At 43.8% G+C, this 20,038-nt stretch overlaps 1 protein-coding gene across 2 annotated transcripts in view; it reads right to left on the minus strand.

Moving 5' to 3' along the window:
- LOC146208703 (uncharacterized) overlaps nt 1-20,038 on the minus strand; it is a 48,380-nt gene that overhangs the window by 2,310 nt on the left and 26,032 nt on the right. For both annotated transcript variants that reach the window (XM_084595926.1, XM_084595925.1), the window contains exon 3: nt 11,128-11,161. In XM_084595926.1, the coding sequence (XP_084452052.1) occupies nt 11,128-11,161 (34 nt within the window). The remainder of the gene's footprint in view (nt 1-11,127; nt 11,162-20,038) is intronic.

Consider the following 20,038-nt stretch of genomic DNA (forward strand, 5'->3'; position numbering starts at 1 on the left):
GAAAATATCTTCTTTTCAAGGTTGCAATTATTAGTATTATCATGAAATGATGGTAGGCATTAATTCCAGAAACTCAGTATCTACCGCATTCCCTGCTCGGCTGACGCATTCTGGAGCTTTAATATGTGCCGCTTCATTACCATGGTTCCCGAGGGAGCCGGGACGCGTATTTGGGCTTGCTCGGTACGGTGGCTCCGCAAGAGAGAAAACGACAGAAGAGACGAAGAAAGCGGGCTATTCCGATTAGCATCTACCGCGCCCAGAGGCAACGCAAGCGGTTCAGGTGTCCAGAGAAACAAGTGCGACAGATACTGCGCCTTTCCCTTTCTGTGAACCAATTAATACTAAGCAATCAATCAATCAATCTTTATTTATAGTGCGCAGGAACAACCATGTGGTCTTTGTGCTGCAGCACAAGTAAAAAAAAATGAAAATGCACACACAAGTTTCACACACACAAATAGAACACAAACGAAGAAATAAATAACACATAAAATGACACAGACGAAAAGTGTCATGGAAACAAAGAAATCAATGAGTAGCATGTTTTGTATACACAGTGAGAGAATTGTTGAGCACATCACGAAAGAAAAAAAAACGATAGATAAAGAGAAAAAAACAACTGACATTGATTAAAGTAATATAGAAATATACATTAAATAAACAACCATTCCAGGCGCAACAAGTGCCTGGCACTTAAAACACAGGCTAGAAATACAGAAAATACAGTAAAGAAATAGAACTGAACGCGGGACAGTAAGATTGGAATATAAACTTTAAAGTTAAAATATAAATAAGAAACGGATAAAAAGCAGCTCAAGGTACAGACAGCATTGAACAGGAAAAAAAGCAAAAAGTTTAGTAAATGGAATATTTTAGGCTAGAAAGTGGGAGTTATATGCGATAAAGTACTATTTAGAATACAACGCTACGAACATCCAGTGTAAATGAACAGAGCCAGTTTTGGAAGATGTGAAGGTGAGGACAAAAAGAGTTAGATAACCACGGCATTCTGTCCAGAGGGGAATGGGAATGAAGAGAGGGATAAACTTGAAATGGGTCTGAATTCCCTGATGCTCTTTCGCGGAATGCGCAGTAGAATGAGGGCCCATAATGAGGCCATGAAAGAGTTTGTACAGAAAAATGATATCATCTCTGACACGACGGGAGTGAAGGGAAGGAAGATTCAGTTGGGTGCTCCTGGTGGAGCGAGAGGAGGAAGTTGCGCAAGGAAAGCGACATCGAAATATCCGTAAAATTTTTGATGTACTCTGTCAACCTTGTCCAAGTTCGATTTGCAATTGCCATTTCAAACAACTGACGCGTACTCCAAGAGCGGCAAGCATATGGACAGGTACAGTTTTAAGGACGGCAGTGGAGTAAGGAACTCTCTCGAAAGTCTGCAAACGAATCCGAGTGTGCGCATAGCCTGCTGAGCAATGCGTTTAGTATGAGAGGAGAAGCTGAGGGTGCGGTCAAAAAGTACACTAAGGTCATTGATTTCATCAATCCTGTCCAACAGCACAGAATTCACAGAATAATGGTAGGGAAAGTTGTGCATTTTACGAGTAAATGAGACCACCCTCCTGCGGACATTAAATAATGATTGATTGATTGATTGATTATTAATATTATTATTATGGGCTCTATCAAGGTAGTGCCGCGGCCAACATGACGCCCATTGTAAAAGCATGCGCTGCGAATCGCTAGGCCGCTCGGCTCCTGGGGGCGGTAGATGATAGTCGGAACAGCCCGCTTTCTTCGTCTCTTCTGTCGTTTCCTCTGGTGCGGAGCCACCTTACCGAGCAAACCCGAATACGCAGCCGCGACCCATATAATTTCAATAACTCTCCATAAGTGCTCGGTTTGACCCAATATGCTCTTTGCTGCTTGAGATATTGCGCTCCGCGCATGACTGCGTACGGTGAATTTAGTCACGGAGATATTAGTAGCTTCGGTGCTAACAATAGCAAATTCGATTGCCGCGTCTTTTCCCGTTTCTGACCACCTCGTACTGTTAGTGATGGAGGTAGTCCGCCCTCCATGTCCACCAGTGCTGTGCGACCGCTTTTTTCAGTAGACATTCTGCAGCATCTATATATACCGCTAGTCCATCATGGCTTTTTATGCTTTGTATGGCTTTTGCCCTCACTATCCTTCTCCTCTCTGGGTGAGCAGAATGCATATTCTTAGTTAGTGGCTTGACTCTATTGCCTTAGCCATGCGTTCAGGTATCTGTGTCTTGGCATCGTGTGGTGGCGACTCGGTGCTTAGCTCATCCTTAAGCTCATCTAGTGTGTTGTGTACTCCCAAGCCCAGGAGTCTTTCGGTAGAAGTACAGTTCGGGAGCTTTAATGTTACCTTAAATTATTACGTAGAGAGTACGGTACCAGGCGTTTATTTTCATCCGAGGGAAACCTAGAGAGCGAGGCTCACCTGATTCCAATTCTTCCTCTTCTTTTCCACCTCTTTCTCCACCTTTTTGCGTCCAAACCTCAGCACGTTAATTTCCTCCTCGCAGACGAAGCCCCCAGGGCGAGTGAGAGAGGCTATCTGGGATAAAATGTTTCGAGCCGAGCGACATGGACCACTTGTGGTGCGGCGTGCTATAAAATAAGTGCTCTGATAGTTGCACAGGATCGTCCGGAATAACCCACGCTTGCCAGCGGCATTCATGGCAAGACTAAATCACCAGGAGCATAGCGGTCAGGCGGGCTTCGGCTGTTTGTACGGAGACGTGCAAGGCGTGCTTCCTCAGCTCAACAGAGTAGCGGCGATAGAAGGGTCGTCGTGGAAAGTGAAAGATAGAGTGTTATTAAGACAGCCGCGGAGAACGCGAATATGGAGGAGGTAGAACGGGCTGTAGTCTCATGTTGTGCGTTATCATCGGCGTGCGTGATAAAAGGGAGGTTGTCATCCCATTTGTTATGGTCGAAATATATGTACATTGCCAGAATAGCGGTGAGAATGCTGTTGGAGCGTTCAACGAGGTCTTTCCTTTGATGATGGTACGGCATTGAGTGACAGAGATCACATGCACAGAGGTGAAGAGGTTCTTCATTAATATTAGTAGTATCCACGGCCACTAATTAGAACTCGAGGTGCATTGTGTCGAAGAACGAGAAACCACGGAAGAATTTTGGACATCTTGGAAGCCGTGGCTGACAGTACTGCAGCTGTCTCAGACTGTCGGGTGAGGTGATCGGCACACACAATGATTCGTTGCTTACCATTGGAAAAACATGGAAAAAAGGCCGAAGAGGTCGATGCCTACTTGCTGAAAAGTTGCGGTCGGAGGTAGGACAGGTTGCAGCAACCCCGGCAGGTGTAATGTAGGGAGCTTATAAGGCTTGCACTGTACGCAACTCTACATAGCGCTCAATGGCTTGACGTCTTTTTGACCAGTAATATCTATTAAAATATTTTTTAAGATATGTGTGAAGGGCTGCAACTTCAGCTGTAAGCCGCGCTACTTGCCGAGTGAGCTTCTCATTAGCATCGGTGAGGCGGGCATAGTTATTGCCAGCAGCTTCGCTGTGCAACTGAGAGGCAAGAGGCTGAGGAACATTTTTCACTGAGGGAAAACCGACGTCCATGATCTTATCTGCCAATGTAGCAAGAGATTTCAGTGTCTGAGGTGAAGCCACATTAAGGATCATGAGCACCTGCGGAGGTGGGCGCTGCAGGAAGGCGGGAGTGTGCTGTCGTGTGAAGCAGCGGAGTCACCAGTCAGGGCGGTCATGCGAAGCAAAAACTCGGTAGGCTTGATATTTCCGAGCTGTTCAGATTTAAGTAGCTGCTGAAGACGACGCGGCTCCGTTTCAAAATTTCGCTGGATCAGCGTCGTTGCAAGATTATCGTAAGGGCGATCGGCCTGCGGAGAGCACAGGACATCGCGAACAATCGCAGCAGTAGTCGGCGTTAGTTCGCCAATGACGTAGTCGAACATGATCACCTGCGAAGTGATGCGGTGCCGGCGGAACAAGGCCTCGATGGTGAGGAACCAAAGTTCCGAGTCCGAGGGCCAGAAGTCAAGGCGCTTGAGAGCGGAGAGCGCGGACGCATGAGGTGATACCGTGTGAGGCGAAATAGGCGGCACATGAGTGGGAAAAGCCATTGCCGTGGTTCACACGATCTAGGGTAGGCGGGGTCTCGAGCTCCAGGCTCAGGTAGGCCTAGCAAAGCGGTCGATGGCCACAGACACATTCGTCTTCGGGTCTCCACAAATTGTTTTGTGTCCTGTGAAGGGTCCGTGCAAACACAAACTGGCATGAGGTGGCGCCGTAGTGCAGCGCTCCCAGAATTGTAATTCAGAGATTTTCGGGAGCGGAGAGAAGAAAACTCACAGCTCCAGAGGTGGACTACCGATTGTACAGTAAGCTATGGCGAACACAAAGACAGGCATCCGGTGAATTACGAGTCACTTCGAAGAGTGTTCCCAAATTCATGTAGTTGTGCTGTTCATTCCGGAAGTGGCGAACGTAGTGGCGAAGGAAACGATGAATTTTTCTCATCGTTTACTAAAGCTGTGCTGCCTACTTTACCCGTTATTATCGCTTCAGAACTGGTTGCGATGGAGCCAATTACTATATAGGATAAAGGGATCGCTAATCTAATACGAAAAGGGAAGCCTCCTTCTGCTGCAAGCGCCGGCGGCCTCAAATGTAAGTTCCTTAAGAGTACATGTTTACATTCATTCCTGATGTTGTCCGACAGTTTTACACTGTCCCTCCTCAGCGCAATGATACCTGATGACTGGAGGATCGGCAAGGTGGTTCCTGTGCACAAGTATGGTCACGTTAATAATCCAAATAATTACAGACTAATCAGTGCCAATATGTAACTGCTAATGGATATGACTTTTCCATTTCTCCTGTACCATCTGGCGTTCCACAAGCATCAGTGCTAGGACCTCTTCTCTTCTTAAAGGAACACTAAAGAGCAAAATGAAGTGGGCTTGCATCAACAGAATGCCAATTCCTGATTGCAAAAAATCCCCTCTTACTGAAAACAGAGCTGTTATAAGGTAGTAAACAGGAAGAACAGAAATACAGGTATCGCCACCACAGCCGAAGCAGCCGATACTCGTAACTACAAATCACGTGACGCGCAAGGGATCCCGGAGGCTGAGAATTGCGAATTGCGCTGCCCGTTTGACTGCGGTAGTAGGTTCTGTCTCGAATTTGATAACATGCTTTTATCATACGTAAACGACGGCGAAAAGACAACGTAAACGTTACGAGCAAATAAAAAAAATATACTTGGAGACGCCACAGGCACCCACTTCAGTTTCAGTTATGTTCTGGCTTAGGAACTTCGTGAGTACCATTCCGCGGTAATCACTCGGCCACTCCGAGATTTGTTTTCTTTAGTTCCTGTTAACAATGATATTTGCAGTGGAGCAAAGTTAAAGTATAATGCCACAAAGCGCTCTAGCAAAAGTAAAGGTTCACAAAGTTTCAAAAACGCTTTAGGTTGGCCAGTTCACTCAAAAGTGGTATCCAATCATTATAGATGGCAGTCAGATAGCTTATACTCTCAATGAAATACTCCCTCGCAGAGCGAGCATTCATGTTCGCGTGTCTCACAGCCATTCTCGTTTTCCATACACTGTGGAGGCAAAGCAACATGAATAAGTCATTTATATGGCACATCCCTTTGATTGTGGACCAGCAGGGACCGTATACCATAGGGTGTAATTGGCAAGTCCTTTTTTAAAGTCCTCTGCAAAATATCGCAGAGAAAGACTGCATCCCAGCAGTAAAGAAAAATATGGTCTTTGGCTACCGGCTTACGACAAATGAAGCAGTCCACCGACCACGGAACAAAGACACCTTTTTCCCTCAACTACGGTATAACAGGTAATGTACCACTGTGTAATAGCTACAAAAACAATTTTGCTGACAACCTTGCTGGCATCTTTTTAACTATTTTTAGGACATCCTTACCTTTCCCTCCACAGTGTAATAATCGATACAACGGCACTGGCATTATTACAACAAGCAGGTCCTTGTACAATGAGGTGGCCTTGATTTAGCAATGTTCGCGCGTTCAACTGTATGCAATTTGTTCATTGTTGCGAAAGTCTGGTATGTTTTGCAAGCATCGTCTATGTCAATGCTTCGCGTCCAGAAATTTCACCGATTGCTGGCGGTTTTCTTCTGGGGTTACGTTTGGGAGAGAACAAGTTGTACATTTTTGTTTCTCTCGGTAAAAAGTGGAAGACTTGGTTTGGCCCATTTATTTTTACGACACATAGTATCCAGGTTTATGTTTTTACGGACCCAAACCGACCCCTTTCTGCAAACGGTTTTTTAGGTTATACTGAGCCAAGACTTACTCGAAATTTTAGTGTCCTCTAGCAACTTTAAACACAGAAGAGTGAGTGTTTTTTTGCGTGAGGTTATCGCTTCCTTTAACATTTTAAGTGACATTCTCAATACAATACCGAAGCGCTGTAACGAGAAGCAACTGTAAAGCTGCGAAATATTTCTACATATTATGTCACGGCCGAACGAATAATGAAACTTCATGTTTCGCAGTGTACAGGCCCATTGCTGCCAGACTAAAAATTACAACTTCTTAACCATCGGAGCATGCTGCCTGCTCTCACGTCTTGCAACTAATGTTCTGGATGCCTGTGCGGACTATATTGTGCACTGGTATTATTTTACACGTGGAATTTCACAGCGCTGGAAAATGTAGGAGTGCCGGATCTTCAGTCATATTCTGCTACCGTGTACGTAAGTTTCGCTGAACGCGGAGCTGTGGCACAAACCTTCAAGGAAAGAAGTATGACGAAGCTTCAAAACTGGCAATCGCAGCAGCGAGGACAGTATTTTGCTGGTAACAACATCTTTTTTGTATGTAAACATTTCGGGAATCGTTGCGATGACGGAGGGCTCCGTTTGTTCATACGCTGTGAAAAGAGGAGTGCAAAAGCTTGAGACGTAAAGTATTACGCATTACAAGCGCTCTGTTTTTTCCTTTTATGGGCCCATGGCTCGGTACATTACTCTCTTCATTGTTTTATTTATTTCGGCTGTGGCCGTAACTTATTGTGGGCCGATGGTAGATAGCGAGTACGCTGTTGCCATGCTGGCCCCTGAACGATGCTAATCTTTCGACGCCGTGGGCCACGCCAGCTCAATCAGCAATCACGGAGTCTCCTCTTGCGTCATAGTGCGCGTCATTCTACCCTACTACGTAGTAGGAGAAAACATTTTGAATTCGAACGGCGGGAACAAACAAAACACTCAACTTCTTATCAGAATCTCTCAGCAGTAATTCAATTTTTTGCTGCCGAATATGCGGCTACAATGTCACGAAATGCGGTTTATTAGATTTTGATAGCATATTTAGTTGTCTTTAGTGTCCCTTTATTCTATGTTAACGACCTTCCAATCTTACTTACTTCTAAAATAAAATTTTTTGCTGATGATTGTGTTTTGTACAGAGAATTTAATAAATTTAGTGATGTATGTGTTCTTTAAAATGACTTTGAAATATTAAAACCTGGTGTAACACCTGGTTTGTGAAATTAAACGTCAACAGATGTAAAGCGATGAGAATTACACGCGACCCGATTGACATCATGGTCCACACCTTCTTAATAACACCTTACTAAATGAAGTTAGGAAGTATAGGTATCTTGGTGTTCAAACAACAGCTGATCTGTCTTGGAAAGCGCACATTGAACATATCACTAATGATGCTAACCGCATGCTTGGTTTCATCCCTGGTAACTTTTCAATGGGTCCTATTTTCTTAACATTACTTGTGTATAAAACTCTTGTGCGCACAAATATTGAGTACGATGCCTCAGTTGGGATCCATACACTAACTCCCTCATTGCTTTTAAGTGAATCGATCTGAATCTGTAATATTTATTACGTCAAATTACTCGCGTCACACCAGTGTTCCACAAATGAAAAGAACGCTTAATCTTCCAGATAATTTCTTACGACGTCAAAGTTTTCGCCTGTGAACCTTTCATAAAATATATTGCTCTAACAATGACCTAAAGCAATCCCTGCCCGCTCCTCCAATGTAGGTATCGTCCCGTGGAGATCACCACCTGAATCTTCGTGTTCCACATTGCCGGAATGACCAGTTCATAAACTCATTCGTCCCCTAAACTACCTCGGAATAAAACCACCTGCCGCCCTCCGTCGCCACTATTATGGATAACAAAAATTTTTGAGGATGCTGTTTCTACATACGTGCAGTGACCACTTGTTATCGTTATGTGTAGTTGTTTTGGCTCTTTTTATCTACTGTTATATAATTTTCTCACTTCTCTCTCTAACGCCTGATCAGTCCTGACAGTAATAAAATGAAATGAATTGAATGAAATTAAATAGGCGCGAGGTAGTCTTCAATGCTGTCGCCATAGCAACCAGTAGTCTGGAGCGGCAAGCGTGAGAAGCAGTCAGTTGGCGTGTTGACGGCCGCTCTTGAGCATAACAGTAAAGTTTACTCTTGGAGACGCAAAGCTTATCGCACGAGACGACCGCAAGATCATGAAGGTTTACAAGCCAACACAGCGAATTGTGATCGGTGACAGGTATTCGGCTCTGATATGTTCAGCGCCTGGTGCTGAAGAGAACGACGACAATCATGTTCAACGCCTGACTGTCAGAAAAGACGATGATGACGCTTGCTCCGACGCTCGTGCGTGGGTTGACACAAGCTGACTGATCGCCGAGCATTCCCTTGACTGTATACGGTGTAGCGCGCTGTGCAAGGTCTTCTAATAGTTTTCATGGAGATAAGAACGAAATTTTTGCACAGCAAAAACAACTGCAAGGCAGTCTTCTTCAATCATTAAGTAATTGCGTTCTGATTTGCTCAACGAACGATTGGCATAAGCTATTGCATGCTAAGCGTCACCGTAGCGCTGTATGAGCACTCCACCAGCGCCTACACAACTATCGTCGGTGTGAACTTCGATTGGAGATAAAGAGTAGAAGGGGCGCCGCACAGGACCCGACGTAAGCAGAAATCGCAGATGGCGGAAGTCAGAATCACAGTCAGCAGTCTAATAGAATGCTGCATACATCTGAAAAAGGTATGTAAGAGAAAAGGTGACGTCAGCGAACCTGGGGATAAAACAGCAAAAAAAAAAAGAGAACATAGTCTTAAAAGCTCCGATGTTGTTTAACTGATTTCTGAGCTGTGAAGCTGGTTACAGCCTCAGACTTTTGGGGAGCCGACCGAACCCAATCCTTATCAACCAAGCGGCCAAGGACAAGTGTCTGGGGTTCGCCAAAATGGCATTTCTTCGAGTAGAGTGCGAGGCCTGCTCTTTCAATGCAATCAAGAACAATGACGATAGCATAAACGAATTTTCCAGTTTATTCCGCGCAGATTGGTGCCCATGGAGCATTCAAATGTAGAAGATGCATTGTATAATATAAATGTTATTACCTTGAACTCATAAAGATCGTAGGGTGTCACAAATGCTGTCTTTTCTTTTTCGGTCCGGTGCATCGGTATCTGCCAGTAGCCTGATCTCAGATTAACTGAAGAAAAGTATGACGCCTTGTGAAGGCAGTCGATGGCTTCGTCGATGCATAGAAGGGGATACACGTTTCTATTTGTCCCAGCATTAGGTCGACGATAATCAGCACAGGATCGCTACGTATTGTCTTTCTTTTTACCAGTATGACAGGAGCCCCTGAAAGACTTGAAGATTCCTGGATGGAGACGCGTTGAAGCATATATGACAAACTTGTTCATCGATTAGCTGACGTTCGGTTCGTGACACACAGTAAGGCTTCGCTCTGATTGGGGGAGCGCATCTAGTGTCAATCGCATGGTGCACACGAGAAGTTGGAACCTCTAGCCGCTTGTCCCGGGGGAAATCGCAAACAGACACATGTTTGAGAAATAGATAAATCAAAAATCGGCGCTCTGTATTGGACGGAGACGGGTTGACCATCGCCTGAACTCGGGACTCTACAATGGGGAGGGCCCTTTCTTTGTGAGCAAGGGTACTTATTCTAGCCGCAGAAATCAACAAACCCCTCTCCAAATGAGCGAGTTTCATGCTACGAGGTAGCATGACTGGCTCTTGCAAATAGTTGGCTGTCCACAGCGAGGTGTGGAATCTAGTCACTGAAATGATGCAACGGAGAGCCGAGACATTCTTCTTTGCACAGGTATTAAAGTAGGTTGAATTACGGAATCAACATTTTCACACGAGCGTCTAAATGATAAAACCGGGATCAACTCAGCCGATATCGCATCCACCACTGTGTCTTCCGATACAGAAAACGCTCCCGAATTTGAAGACGAGCCCACTGACATCCACATTGTGGTCAGTGAAATATGATCGATTTGGCAATATAAAGTTCAACCACACTGTTACATGAAGTCCATGCCAAGAAATACGTCATGCGTAGAACGAGACAACGCTGCGAATTTTGGTCGAAATGCTTGACCACCAATAACAATGTTTGCACAGCCCACACTAAATGGCACCAAAGTTTCACTGCCAACATCACGAAACACTACCGCTTGATTTACGCTCAAAACCACTTTGCGTCAAAGCTGATTCTTGAAAGCTAAGCGCATAGCAGACACGGTTGCCCCAGTATCCACCAAGGCCATACTGCGAATGCCATCAATGAGTAAGATTATGTAGTCTACAAATGCAATGAAAGAAAGTCGGCGATGTAATGGACTACAACGAATATTGTCTACATACTTTCACTGATGGGATTTAGACTGCCGTATTAGATATAGTGGAGACAAGATGAGGTGATGGCTCTTAGAGTAATTTTCCTACTGTTCTGGTAGCGAATGTGCCAAAGAATAAGCTTAGATGGCTGCACCCTCATTGCGTTGGTGTTTTTCGTTGGTGTTCGACACGTATGCCGCCCAACTATTGTTGTCAATGGCAAGGTAAATGTACCACCTAAGGTTAGACAGAGGCACTGAGAAAGGGGGCTGAAAGTTGATATTGATGGCTTTACAAGGCATTGGAGACGAGGTATATTATTCCCCTGTCTTCACTGTATGCACGCCTATATGGGAGCGTTCTCTTACACTGAGTACGACCAGAGTACGCGAGAAGTAGAAAGCAGTTACAGAAGGAGATGAAAATAAAAACAAAGATCTCACCTTAGAGAAACAAAAGGAATCTGTCGCACTCCCTCTGCAATAGGAACACAAACAATAAATAATGGACATTATATTCGGTAATTTTATGTATGTGTATATGTAATGTTATCTATATTGGCAGGTGGAAGGATCTTCCACCCTTTTATTATGGTCCTTATGTCGCTTCTAAAGAATTTAGCATTGGGAGTCGTAACTACGAGAGACACACAACGGCCCTTAAATCACAGACAACATGAAGTACTATTGCAATGTTTCTAGCATGCAGGGGTAAACATGCCAAATTTTCGAAGAGGTAAGATTACAAATCGCAGTGCATCGCCGATGCATCAGTGCAGGTGGGTCGAACCTGCATCGAGCTTTAGAGTCCAAATTGTTGTTGAGAGAATATTTCAAACAGAGCAAAATCCACTCGTTTCAAATAGAGCACGTAGACGGTCATTGCGTGCTGCCTTAGATCAGTTACCGGATCACAAAGCGGAGTTTAACGTCAGTACAGTATCTCGCAATCTTGGCTCATTTCTTTTGTACACCACGCCCATTTTGTGTTCACTATTTGACTCCTTTTCTCCTGCCTCCCGTTGATGCAGAAGAACTGGCTACGTTGGCTTCACAACTTTGACACAAAACGGTGCTCAGACATTTTACTCTTGAAAGGTAACAACTAGAAACTAAATCTGAGAATGATTAAAGCTTGGACTCTGCTCTACCGACTCTACAACAATTAAGCATCAGCAAAGGCTCTTTAGTTTTCCGAGTGCGATGAGCACAACATTCACGCCCGCCCTGCTGCCATTCGTTTTCAGGCAGTGGCAAATGTGTACATAAGGTAGGGCTACTAACATTCATCCGTTTTTCTGCTTCTCACTCTCGAGGACGTTTTCGCCTCTGTCACGCTCCCGTTTTAGGTCCTTAATTATCCGTTAGGCGACGGACACAGGAAAGGGCAGCGGGTAGTCAACTCCTAAAATTTGGTTTCGCTGCGTGAATGCACTTCCTACGCGCATTTGATAACACAACGATTTGCGATGGCTGTTTGAACGTGAGTGGCGTCTTGTCGCCTCCGGGTTCATAAGCCCAGCATACTTGCCCTCTACCAAACGTAAGCCAGAGAAAAAGGAATATAATAAAACTTGGTACAGGAATTTTGTAGTTAATCTTTAGCGGATGATGAGCACGGTTAAAGCAAGCTACACAGCCCTGATTGGTGATTGTCAGGCCATTGTAAGCAAACATCAGGCCTGATGTTAGCTGCTGTGTGACCATGTCTTCGCTCTAGGATTATTAGGAGAAACTTGGTATTGTTCGTCACGCGAAGTTATTCAATGAGCTATTTACCTTCTGGAAACAAACGAAAAGGAGGCGAACGTGTGAGATCTAAATTCTGAGGCGACAAGTAATAATTACAAATTTTCGTGGATTCACGCAAAGCGAACGATTTGCTTCAGTAGGGTGTGCTATCGGGCTAATTGGTGCAATTAGCGCTCGTCCCGCCCCCTGTCTTGTGTGTGCCTTTTTCATGCGACTATCATGTCGAGCGATATGAAATGTTCGGCTATGTAGTGCAATGTACAAATGAAATCAGTATTTTACATCTGCCTATATCTAGAGCTATGCAAGTAAAATCTTCAAAGAAAGCATTCCATCGAAGCTCGTTTTTGGCATACAGTCAAGGGGCTCGGCTAATGGCAATAGTGGCACTTGTGTCGCCGAGGCCTTATTGCCCTCACACCTCGCTGTCTTATTTCTACCTCTGTATTTCACTCCGCCGATCTCCTAAGAGTGCTGCTCCCACTATAGAAAGATGGTTAGTAATATAGAAATGGTGACAAGTGTTTAAAGGAGACAGTGTGTACCAGTGGTAAGAACGGAAGTATAGGAATTCGAATGTGGCTGCTGAAGAGATAATTAGTTCAGCAGCGGTAAGGTGTCCTACGTGAAAAGTAATTCACGGGACTTCAAGAGATATTACTTGAAAGTTCGACAGAATTAGGAGGTAGGAGAGTTACACAAGATGCAGTAAACTATTTATGGAAACTAACGAACTGGTAGCTTCCAAACGAACAAACAGAGGGCAACTGGCACAGCTATCCAAATGCTAAAAAACTTCGCATAATAAAATCAGCCACAAGACACTAAAAGTGGTCATGAGAGAACTAAACATATTGGGAAAATTAGATTTATGCGTACTTTGTTCTCGTAAATGGGCTTTGAAACTCACTTTAATGGCTGGCGTTTAATGTGCACGTGCCTCTATTTTCTCCAATCTGCTCCCTGACAGAGTCGTGACCATACTAGGCCAAAGTGCCAGGAAAACCTCTTTCATACCACTGCCAACCGTCTTCCCAACATAAGCAATTTTTTGTTCGACAATTACTTCATTAGCTAATTATGTAATTTTTCTAATTTACTAAATATTAACGTTACACTGTAAATGTGAATTGGAAAGTTGGAGAGCACCTACAGAAACCCCCATTCCAGTAATTGAGATGAAGAAAGTCCCACGGATATTCTTTTTCCACGCTCAAAAGAAAGCCCGCGAATCACAAATAAAATCACGTGACTAAAACAGTTGAGCGCGACGATTGTGGTACTCTCAGTCGTGATTTTAGCGAACGAAATCAGCTGCGGCCGTCACTCGACGATCCCGTTATAGTGTTCTAGATTTGAGAAGTGTGCCTCTGCCGCCGGCGAGCTGGTCGTTTCAGCGATTGCAGGAGAGAGGGCTGTGTGTGTAAGTGGAGTGCATAAACGCTGAGCAGACTGCTAGGTGAACTGCCTATGTCACCACTAGTTAATCAGACCCCGAAGGCATGCAACAATGCAACAATAAATTCGGTTGCGTTAGCTCCCACACGCTTGTTTAAATGTAATTAACCGATTCTGGGCATGAATAAATGAACTAGTTCCCTATAAAGGCGGCCGTCGTCGGGAAACCTATGTACAAGCGGCGAGACACATACATCCGAGGCCTGTCTTCTCCCACAAAAATCGCTTGGGGAGGATCAGTTGTTGAAAAAAACCTGTGCTGTCATAATTTCAATCTGCCAGGAATCCAAGAACATGAGTATGCGGGATTGCGTTTAAGACTACGTTTCAGGTGTCCAGTCAGATACAGATTGTCGATGGACTGACAATCAACAGTAAGAACTTTCCAGAACGTATTCGGTAATTTATTTCTTAAACGTTAACGGAGGTCCAATGATGAATGTTTAACGTAAATTAATGATCACATAGGTTTTTATTATCGGATGCGCCGGTTTGTGCGGGCTAGACGGCGGTCCCCCATCGACGGTCGCCTGGACTGAAAAACCAATAAAGGGTGTTTTAGGCTAGGCTATCGTGCTTTAATTGTTTGCGCCACATGTAAATAGAGAAATGTGAAGATTGCTTGGAGAGAAATTATGTCACGGACTGTTGAATACTTATTTGAATGTGGACGGATGCATTTGAACAGGTAGTTGTATAAAAATACAAAACAGATTAGAAAGATCTCATACAAATGCACCTAGCCCCACTGCGGATGGCTTCAAAAGCCAGCACGCTAAACAATTGGCGACTTAAGTGAATATAAAAGTATGATACCAACATATGAAATGCTGCATAATTGTATGAAGATGTCACTGAACTTCCAGAACGGGAATGAATTAAGCTGCTAAATTTGAAAGCACACAAGATGTGGACAGTCAATAAATAGAGCCCTCAAACACGATTATTTGCACCTCCTCATCTTCAGGAGCTTTGTTTGCTCTGCTTTACAGCGCTGTTCTAGGTTTAGTGACTTTACATAAAAATGAAATCGCATGTGGATGTAGAATTTCACTATGCGAAGCGTCATTTCTCTATCATGGGTATAGGACATCCAGGCTGAGGGACCTCAGAGATTTGAAAAAACATCGCAAAGTTATAAATGTTGCTTATAATTTTTGAACTAAAAAAAATCTCTCTTCCACCGTGTTTACGAGCTTTGCAAGCTCCGCAGGCGGATAAAGAAGACCTCCGTGGTCGAAATTTGAGATGAATTCATTTTCTTCTTTTTGTGCGCGCATGAGTTGCTCGAAATGAAATACGCAGAACGAGTAGTGCATTTTTATTTGTGCATGAACTTTCGAGCACATATACTGCAGCAGATAAAGCTGAGGCCTAGAGCCGTCCCTATAGTGACGTACTACGTATCATCTGGTGGAAGAGCATTCATTGTAGCTTCGACGTTTTAGAAACTGCCCTCGTGAACCAAGCGGTCAAGCTCATCAATCAAAAAGCGAGCCAAAAAAAAACGAAGAAGATTGCGCTCAGTAGGGGAGGGCACAGGAGCCAAAGGAGACGAACAGAAACTGTGACTGCGCTATCTGCAGACAGGTGCTATCCTGCTTGCCCAACCATCAACAACATATTACAGTACTACAGAGAAGCAATGCTATGCAAAGAAATTAACACAGGACATTAGCCGCAGAAACAGACGCCCAGAGCCATTCCACTGCGGCGCACGCGCTTCTGATGCGCTTTGCGACTGAAAGCGCCACGTACGCTTTTCATCGCTCCGGCGACCACCTCGCTCCAATTGCCGCGCGCTGAAGACGGCACACCTCAATTCTAGAACGCAGTAGTCCCGTTGCAGCCGCACGCTGACATGTTGGCAATGGTTGTAGCGAGCTCGCTGCGTTCGCCGTCACCTGCACCGTCACCTGCGCCTGCTGTCTGACGCGGGCGAAGAACCTATACCGCAAGCATATCGGCCTGCCCCTGCAACGGGGACGAAGAGACACGGACGCAGCTGATTTCGTTCAATCAAGCCACCATTGAGGGTACCCCAATCGTTGCGCGCGAATGCGCTATGTCACGTTATTTTATTTGTTTTTCCCGGGCTTTTATTTCAGCCTAGAAAAAATTATACACGTGAAGCTTTCTTTTCGCAAATGATGGAACGAGGGTTTTTGAAGTTGCTGTCGAAATTTTCAATTTTCATTTAAGGTCATAGGTTATTATTTAGTACATTAGAAAAATTACCTATTTAGCTAATTAAATAGTTTCAAATTAAAACCATTGCCATGGTGTGCAAGAGGGCTGGCAGTTGTATGCAAATGGTTTCCCTGGCCCATCTCACATATTTTAATTTTTAACCCTTGGTGCAAGTTAGTTGGGACTGTTCGAAAAGATGGAGAAGTATACAGCAAAGTGTATTGAAGAGGACATTTTATGCGACTCAACGTTTTGACAGGAAGACGAATCATTTTCATATATGTTCGCTTTCGCGGCTGCCTTCCTTTTTATAGGGTTGGGACAAGCTGAAATATAAATCAGGAAACCTAAAAAGAAGAAGCAATATACTGGAAAGAAGAAGGGGTCGGAATTGAGCGGAAAAAACAGACTGCCCCGAACACGAGCCCTTGAAAATTACAGTTTTGCTTGTTGCTGGGTGCTTGGTGATTGACAGGTGTGCCATTCTTCGCTGGTGTGTTCGGCAGCGTGTGCCGCTACGCAGTTGCCTTAATAGACAAATGCGGGCGTTGTCGCTCCTGACCGGTTGCGAAGGGCAAGGGAAGAACTGGAGGAAAAACTCGGCCCAACCACAAAGGAAGAAGGGGAAGAAAGTCTGAAGCAGATTTATGTTTGACAGACCTCAGAGAATAGTCTGGGCAGAAAGAATAAATAGTTAAAAGGCGTGCGGGGAAGGGTTGTACGTTTCGCGAGCCATGAGGATGAGTAGAACAGAAATTGGAGACTATTGCAAGAACTTGGCATGCGAAATTAGGAATGAACTCAGGCAACAGAGTCAGAGGTGCCTTGTGTGCTGGAGTTGGCTTTTTTTTTTTTTTTTGGTATGCCATCTCATAAGAGAGAATAGAATGACGTGGCTTTTAATCATGCCTCTTTGCGCAGTCCTCAGTGTAGAAATGAACTATCATTCTTGTTCATCACATTCATGAGTGTCTTTGAAGTCACTCGGCAATATTGTTACCGTAAGTTCACCGCACCTCTGGCCCTTTTCGCATAGTGTCTTAAAAGAGGGAGGTTAGCGAGGGACTGAACATGTGAGCATGGATAATAAATCTGAGTCGGAATCTGAGTCGGAATCTATTACATCGGGAGTCGCAATACTGGAGCAAGTAAACATCTTTGCAGGAATTGCAATTTATATCTTCCCGGATCAAATACTTGAAATGTTAATGGGTGCTTTTGGCATGTGTTGCAGTTTGCACGTGTTGGGACACCTGGAGTCGGTTTTTTCTTCTAGGAGTGCAAATCACAGTCTTCGGTGTATTGACAGTTGATTGAGCAGAGTGGTTTTTCTCCCTTCTGTATGTTACATTCCATATCAGCCCGTCAGACAATATCAGCCCGTGGTCCCGTAGATTATATGCAGACACGAGTAAAAGATCGAATTTTTTTCTAAAAGCTACAGATGAAGCCGAAACAGAACTATTATTAACTATCTAAATAACAATAGTGCAGCAGGCTTGAATGAGATGAAGGTTAGAGCAATTAAAGAGGTTGCTGTCATGATTCCACGACCGCTTAGTCATGTTTGTAACTGTTTGCTCCAGGAAGGATTATTTCCGGATGACCTTTAGCTAGCTAGAGTAACTGTGGCACATAACGGTGGGTCCAGAAATAATTTCAACAATTATCGACCAATCTCTTTGCCGTGCACCTTTTTGAAAATTATAGAGCGTGTTATTTATTGCCGACTTTCAGACTTTCTAGATAAACTAAAGTTAATTTCATGGTACCAGTACGGATTTGAGAAAAATAAGTCAACTGAGTTAGCTCAATTGTATATGAAGGAAAGGCTCATAGAAAACTTTGAACGTAAATTATTTACAGAGGGAATCTTCCTTCATATTCTGAAAGCATTTGACACTGTTAAACACCATATTTTACTCGATAAACTCCCGATGTATGGTATACAAGGACGAGCACTTCAACTTATTGACAGTTACGTATCAAACCGTAAGCAATGCGTGATATGTAATACAACCTCTTCAATATTAGAACCAATTTTAACAGGTGTGCCCCAGGGCTCAATTCTAGGGCCATTGTTTTTCTGTTATACATAAATAATATAGCCAGTATTCCATTCACACAGGAAAATCTTTTTTATTCAGATGACAGAAATGTCTTCTTTTCTGGCCCCAACCTCTCTAAACTAGAAATAGACGCAAACAGATGGCTATGTGAACTGTCTGAATCGTTAACTGCAAATTAATTGGAACTTAACACAAGCAAAACCAAATACATTATTTTCAGAGCTCGTAACACAAGAATTAATGCCGAATTTTTCTTGTCCTTTTAAAGCGATGTAATAGAGCGCACAGACGTGATAAAATATTCAGGAGTTTTCTTTCATGAGCACCTCTTGTGGAATGCACATACGAACTATCTTAAATTAAAAATATCTCGAGTGGTAGCAGCATTGTGGAGAATAAAAAAAAAACAAATCCCTGAAATATTTAGAGCGCTTATTTACTCTACAATGATTCAGTCCCATTACCGTCTTCTCCTATAGGGCACAACTACTGCTACCAATTTGGCAAGTATATTTATTACACAGAAAAAATCGATCCGTGCCCTAGAAGGTTTGAAGTACAGCGAAAGCACGCATGCTTTTCGTTGCAATTATGAAGTAGTGAGGGTGGATCAACTTTATGGAAGAAAACTTGCGATTTGTATATACAATGAAATCAGAAAAAACCGTGACAATTTTGCACAGACATAAATTAGCCTAAATCAAAATTCTGACCCCAAGAAAAAAAAATACAGACTGCCAAAGTTGATAGTAAATTACGGGGGGCAATGCCGGCGATCCCAAATACTCATGCTTTTGAACAAAAATAAGGATCTTGTTGCCGTTATTGAAAGGCATGCATCACTTGGTGTATTTAAACGTACACTGATCGAGATGTGGAACTAAGTGTTTAAATAAAACTGTCATCGATGTCAAAAATTGCTTAGCTTTTTGAGTGTCTGTTACTGTGGTTTTTTGATTTCATTTTTGATGTGTTCAGCTTTTTAAGTGCTTCTTACTGTTGTATTTTTCCATTGTTTATTTGCATCTTTGAGTGGAGAAAAGAATTTCATTTGTACCGCGCTGTTCTTCTTGTGTATAAATTGTATAGGGCTCTGAACCTGGTCAGGTGCAAGTACGCACCTTTTGTTCGGAGTCCTTCAGTTTCTGCATAAGGAGACTGAAAATAAACTTCAAACATTGTGAGCCATTACAAATATTCTGGAGAACCGTCCATTTTGTTCTGTGATATTAAATACCTAGTTATAGTATATATATATATATATATCATAAAATTTTTCTGGGATCCAGAAATATGTATAAGATGAGGTAGGGGCGCACAAACGAAAACAACGGTTTTTTTCCGACGGTTCGGCCGGGCTCCGGCCGAAACGTCGGAAACAAACCGTTGTGTTCGTTTGTGTGCCCCTACCTCGTCTTATGTATTGTTACGTGATTTATTTACAGGCGAGTGTTAGATGCGCTGGTCGTTAGCACACCCAGATCGATCCAAACCAGCTTCCTCTTCCTCTTCAGCTTCTCCTGCAACCCTTCATCTCCCTCCAATACAGGACCACCGCAGGACATGCATGACACTGCCCCCTTCGCAGACGAAGCCCGCCGGGCGAGTCAAGGTTCGTCTCGTTGATAGCAGTGCTTTATGCGGGCCACGTGAACTACTGGAGTCTTTCGAGAACGACGACCATGGGTGGTCAGGCGAGAGACTACAAAGTTGACTGCGCTGATGCTTTCCAGCACAACGAAAGGACCACTATACTGGTGCAACAGTTTCTGGGACAGGCCGCGCTTACGCAACGGCGTCCAAAGCCAAACCAAGTCACCAGGGGCATAATTAACACATTAGTGACGCTTGTCGTAGCGTTGCTTGTAGCGTTCTTGGGAGGCTAA

This window comes from Amblyomma maculatum, chromosome 1 (assembly GCF_055883805.1).
Source record: "Amblyomma maculatum isolate TAMU_Amacu chromosome 1, ASM5588380v1, whole genome shotgun sequence".
In the NCBI taxonomy this organism is placed as follows: Eukaryota; Metazoa; Arthropoda; class Arachnida; order Ixodida; family Ixodidae; genus Amblyomma; species Amblyomma maculatum.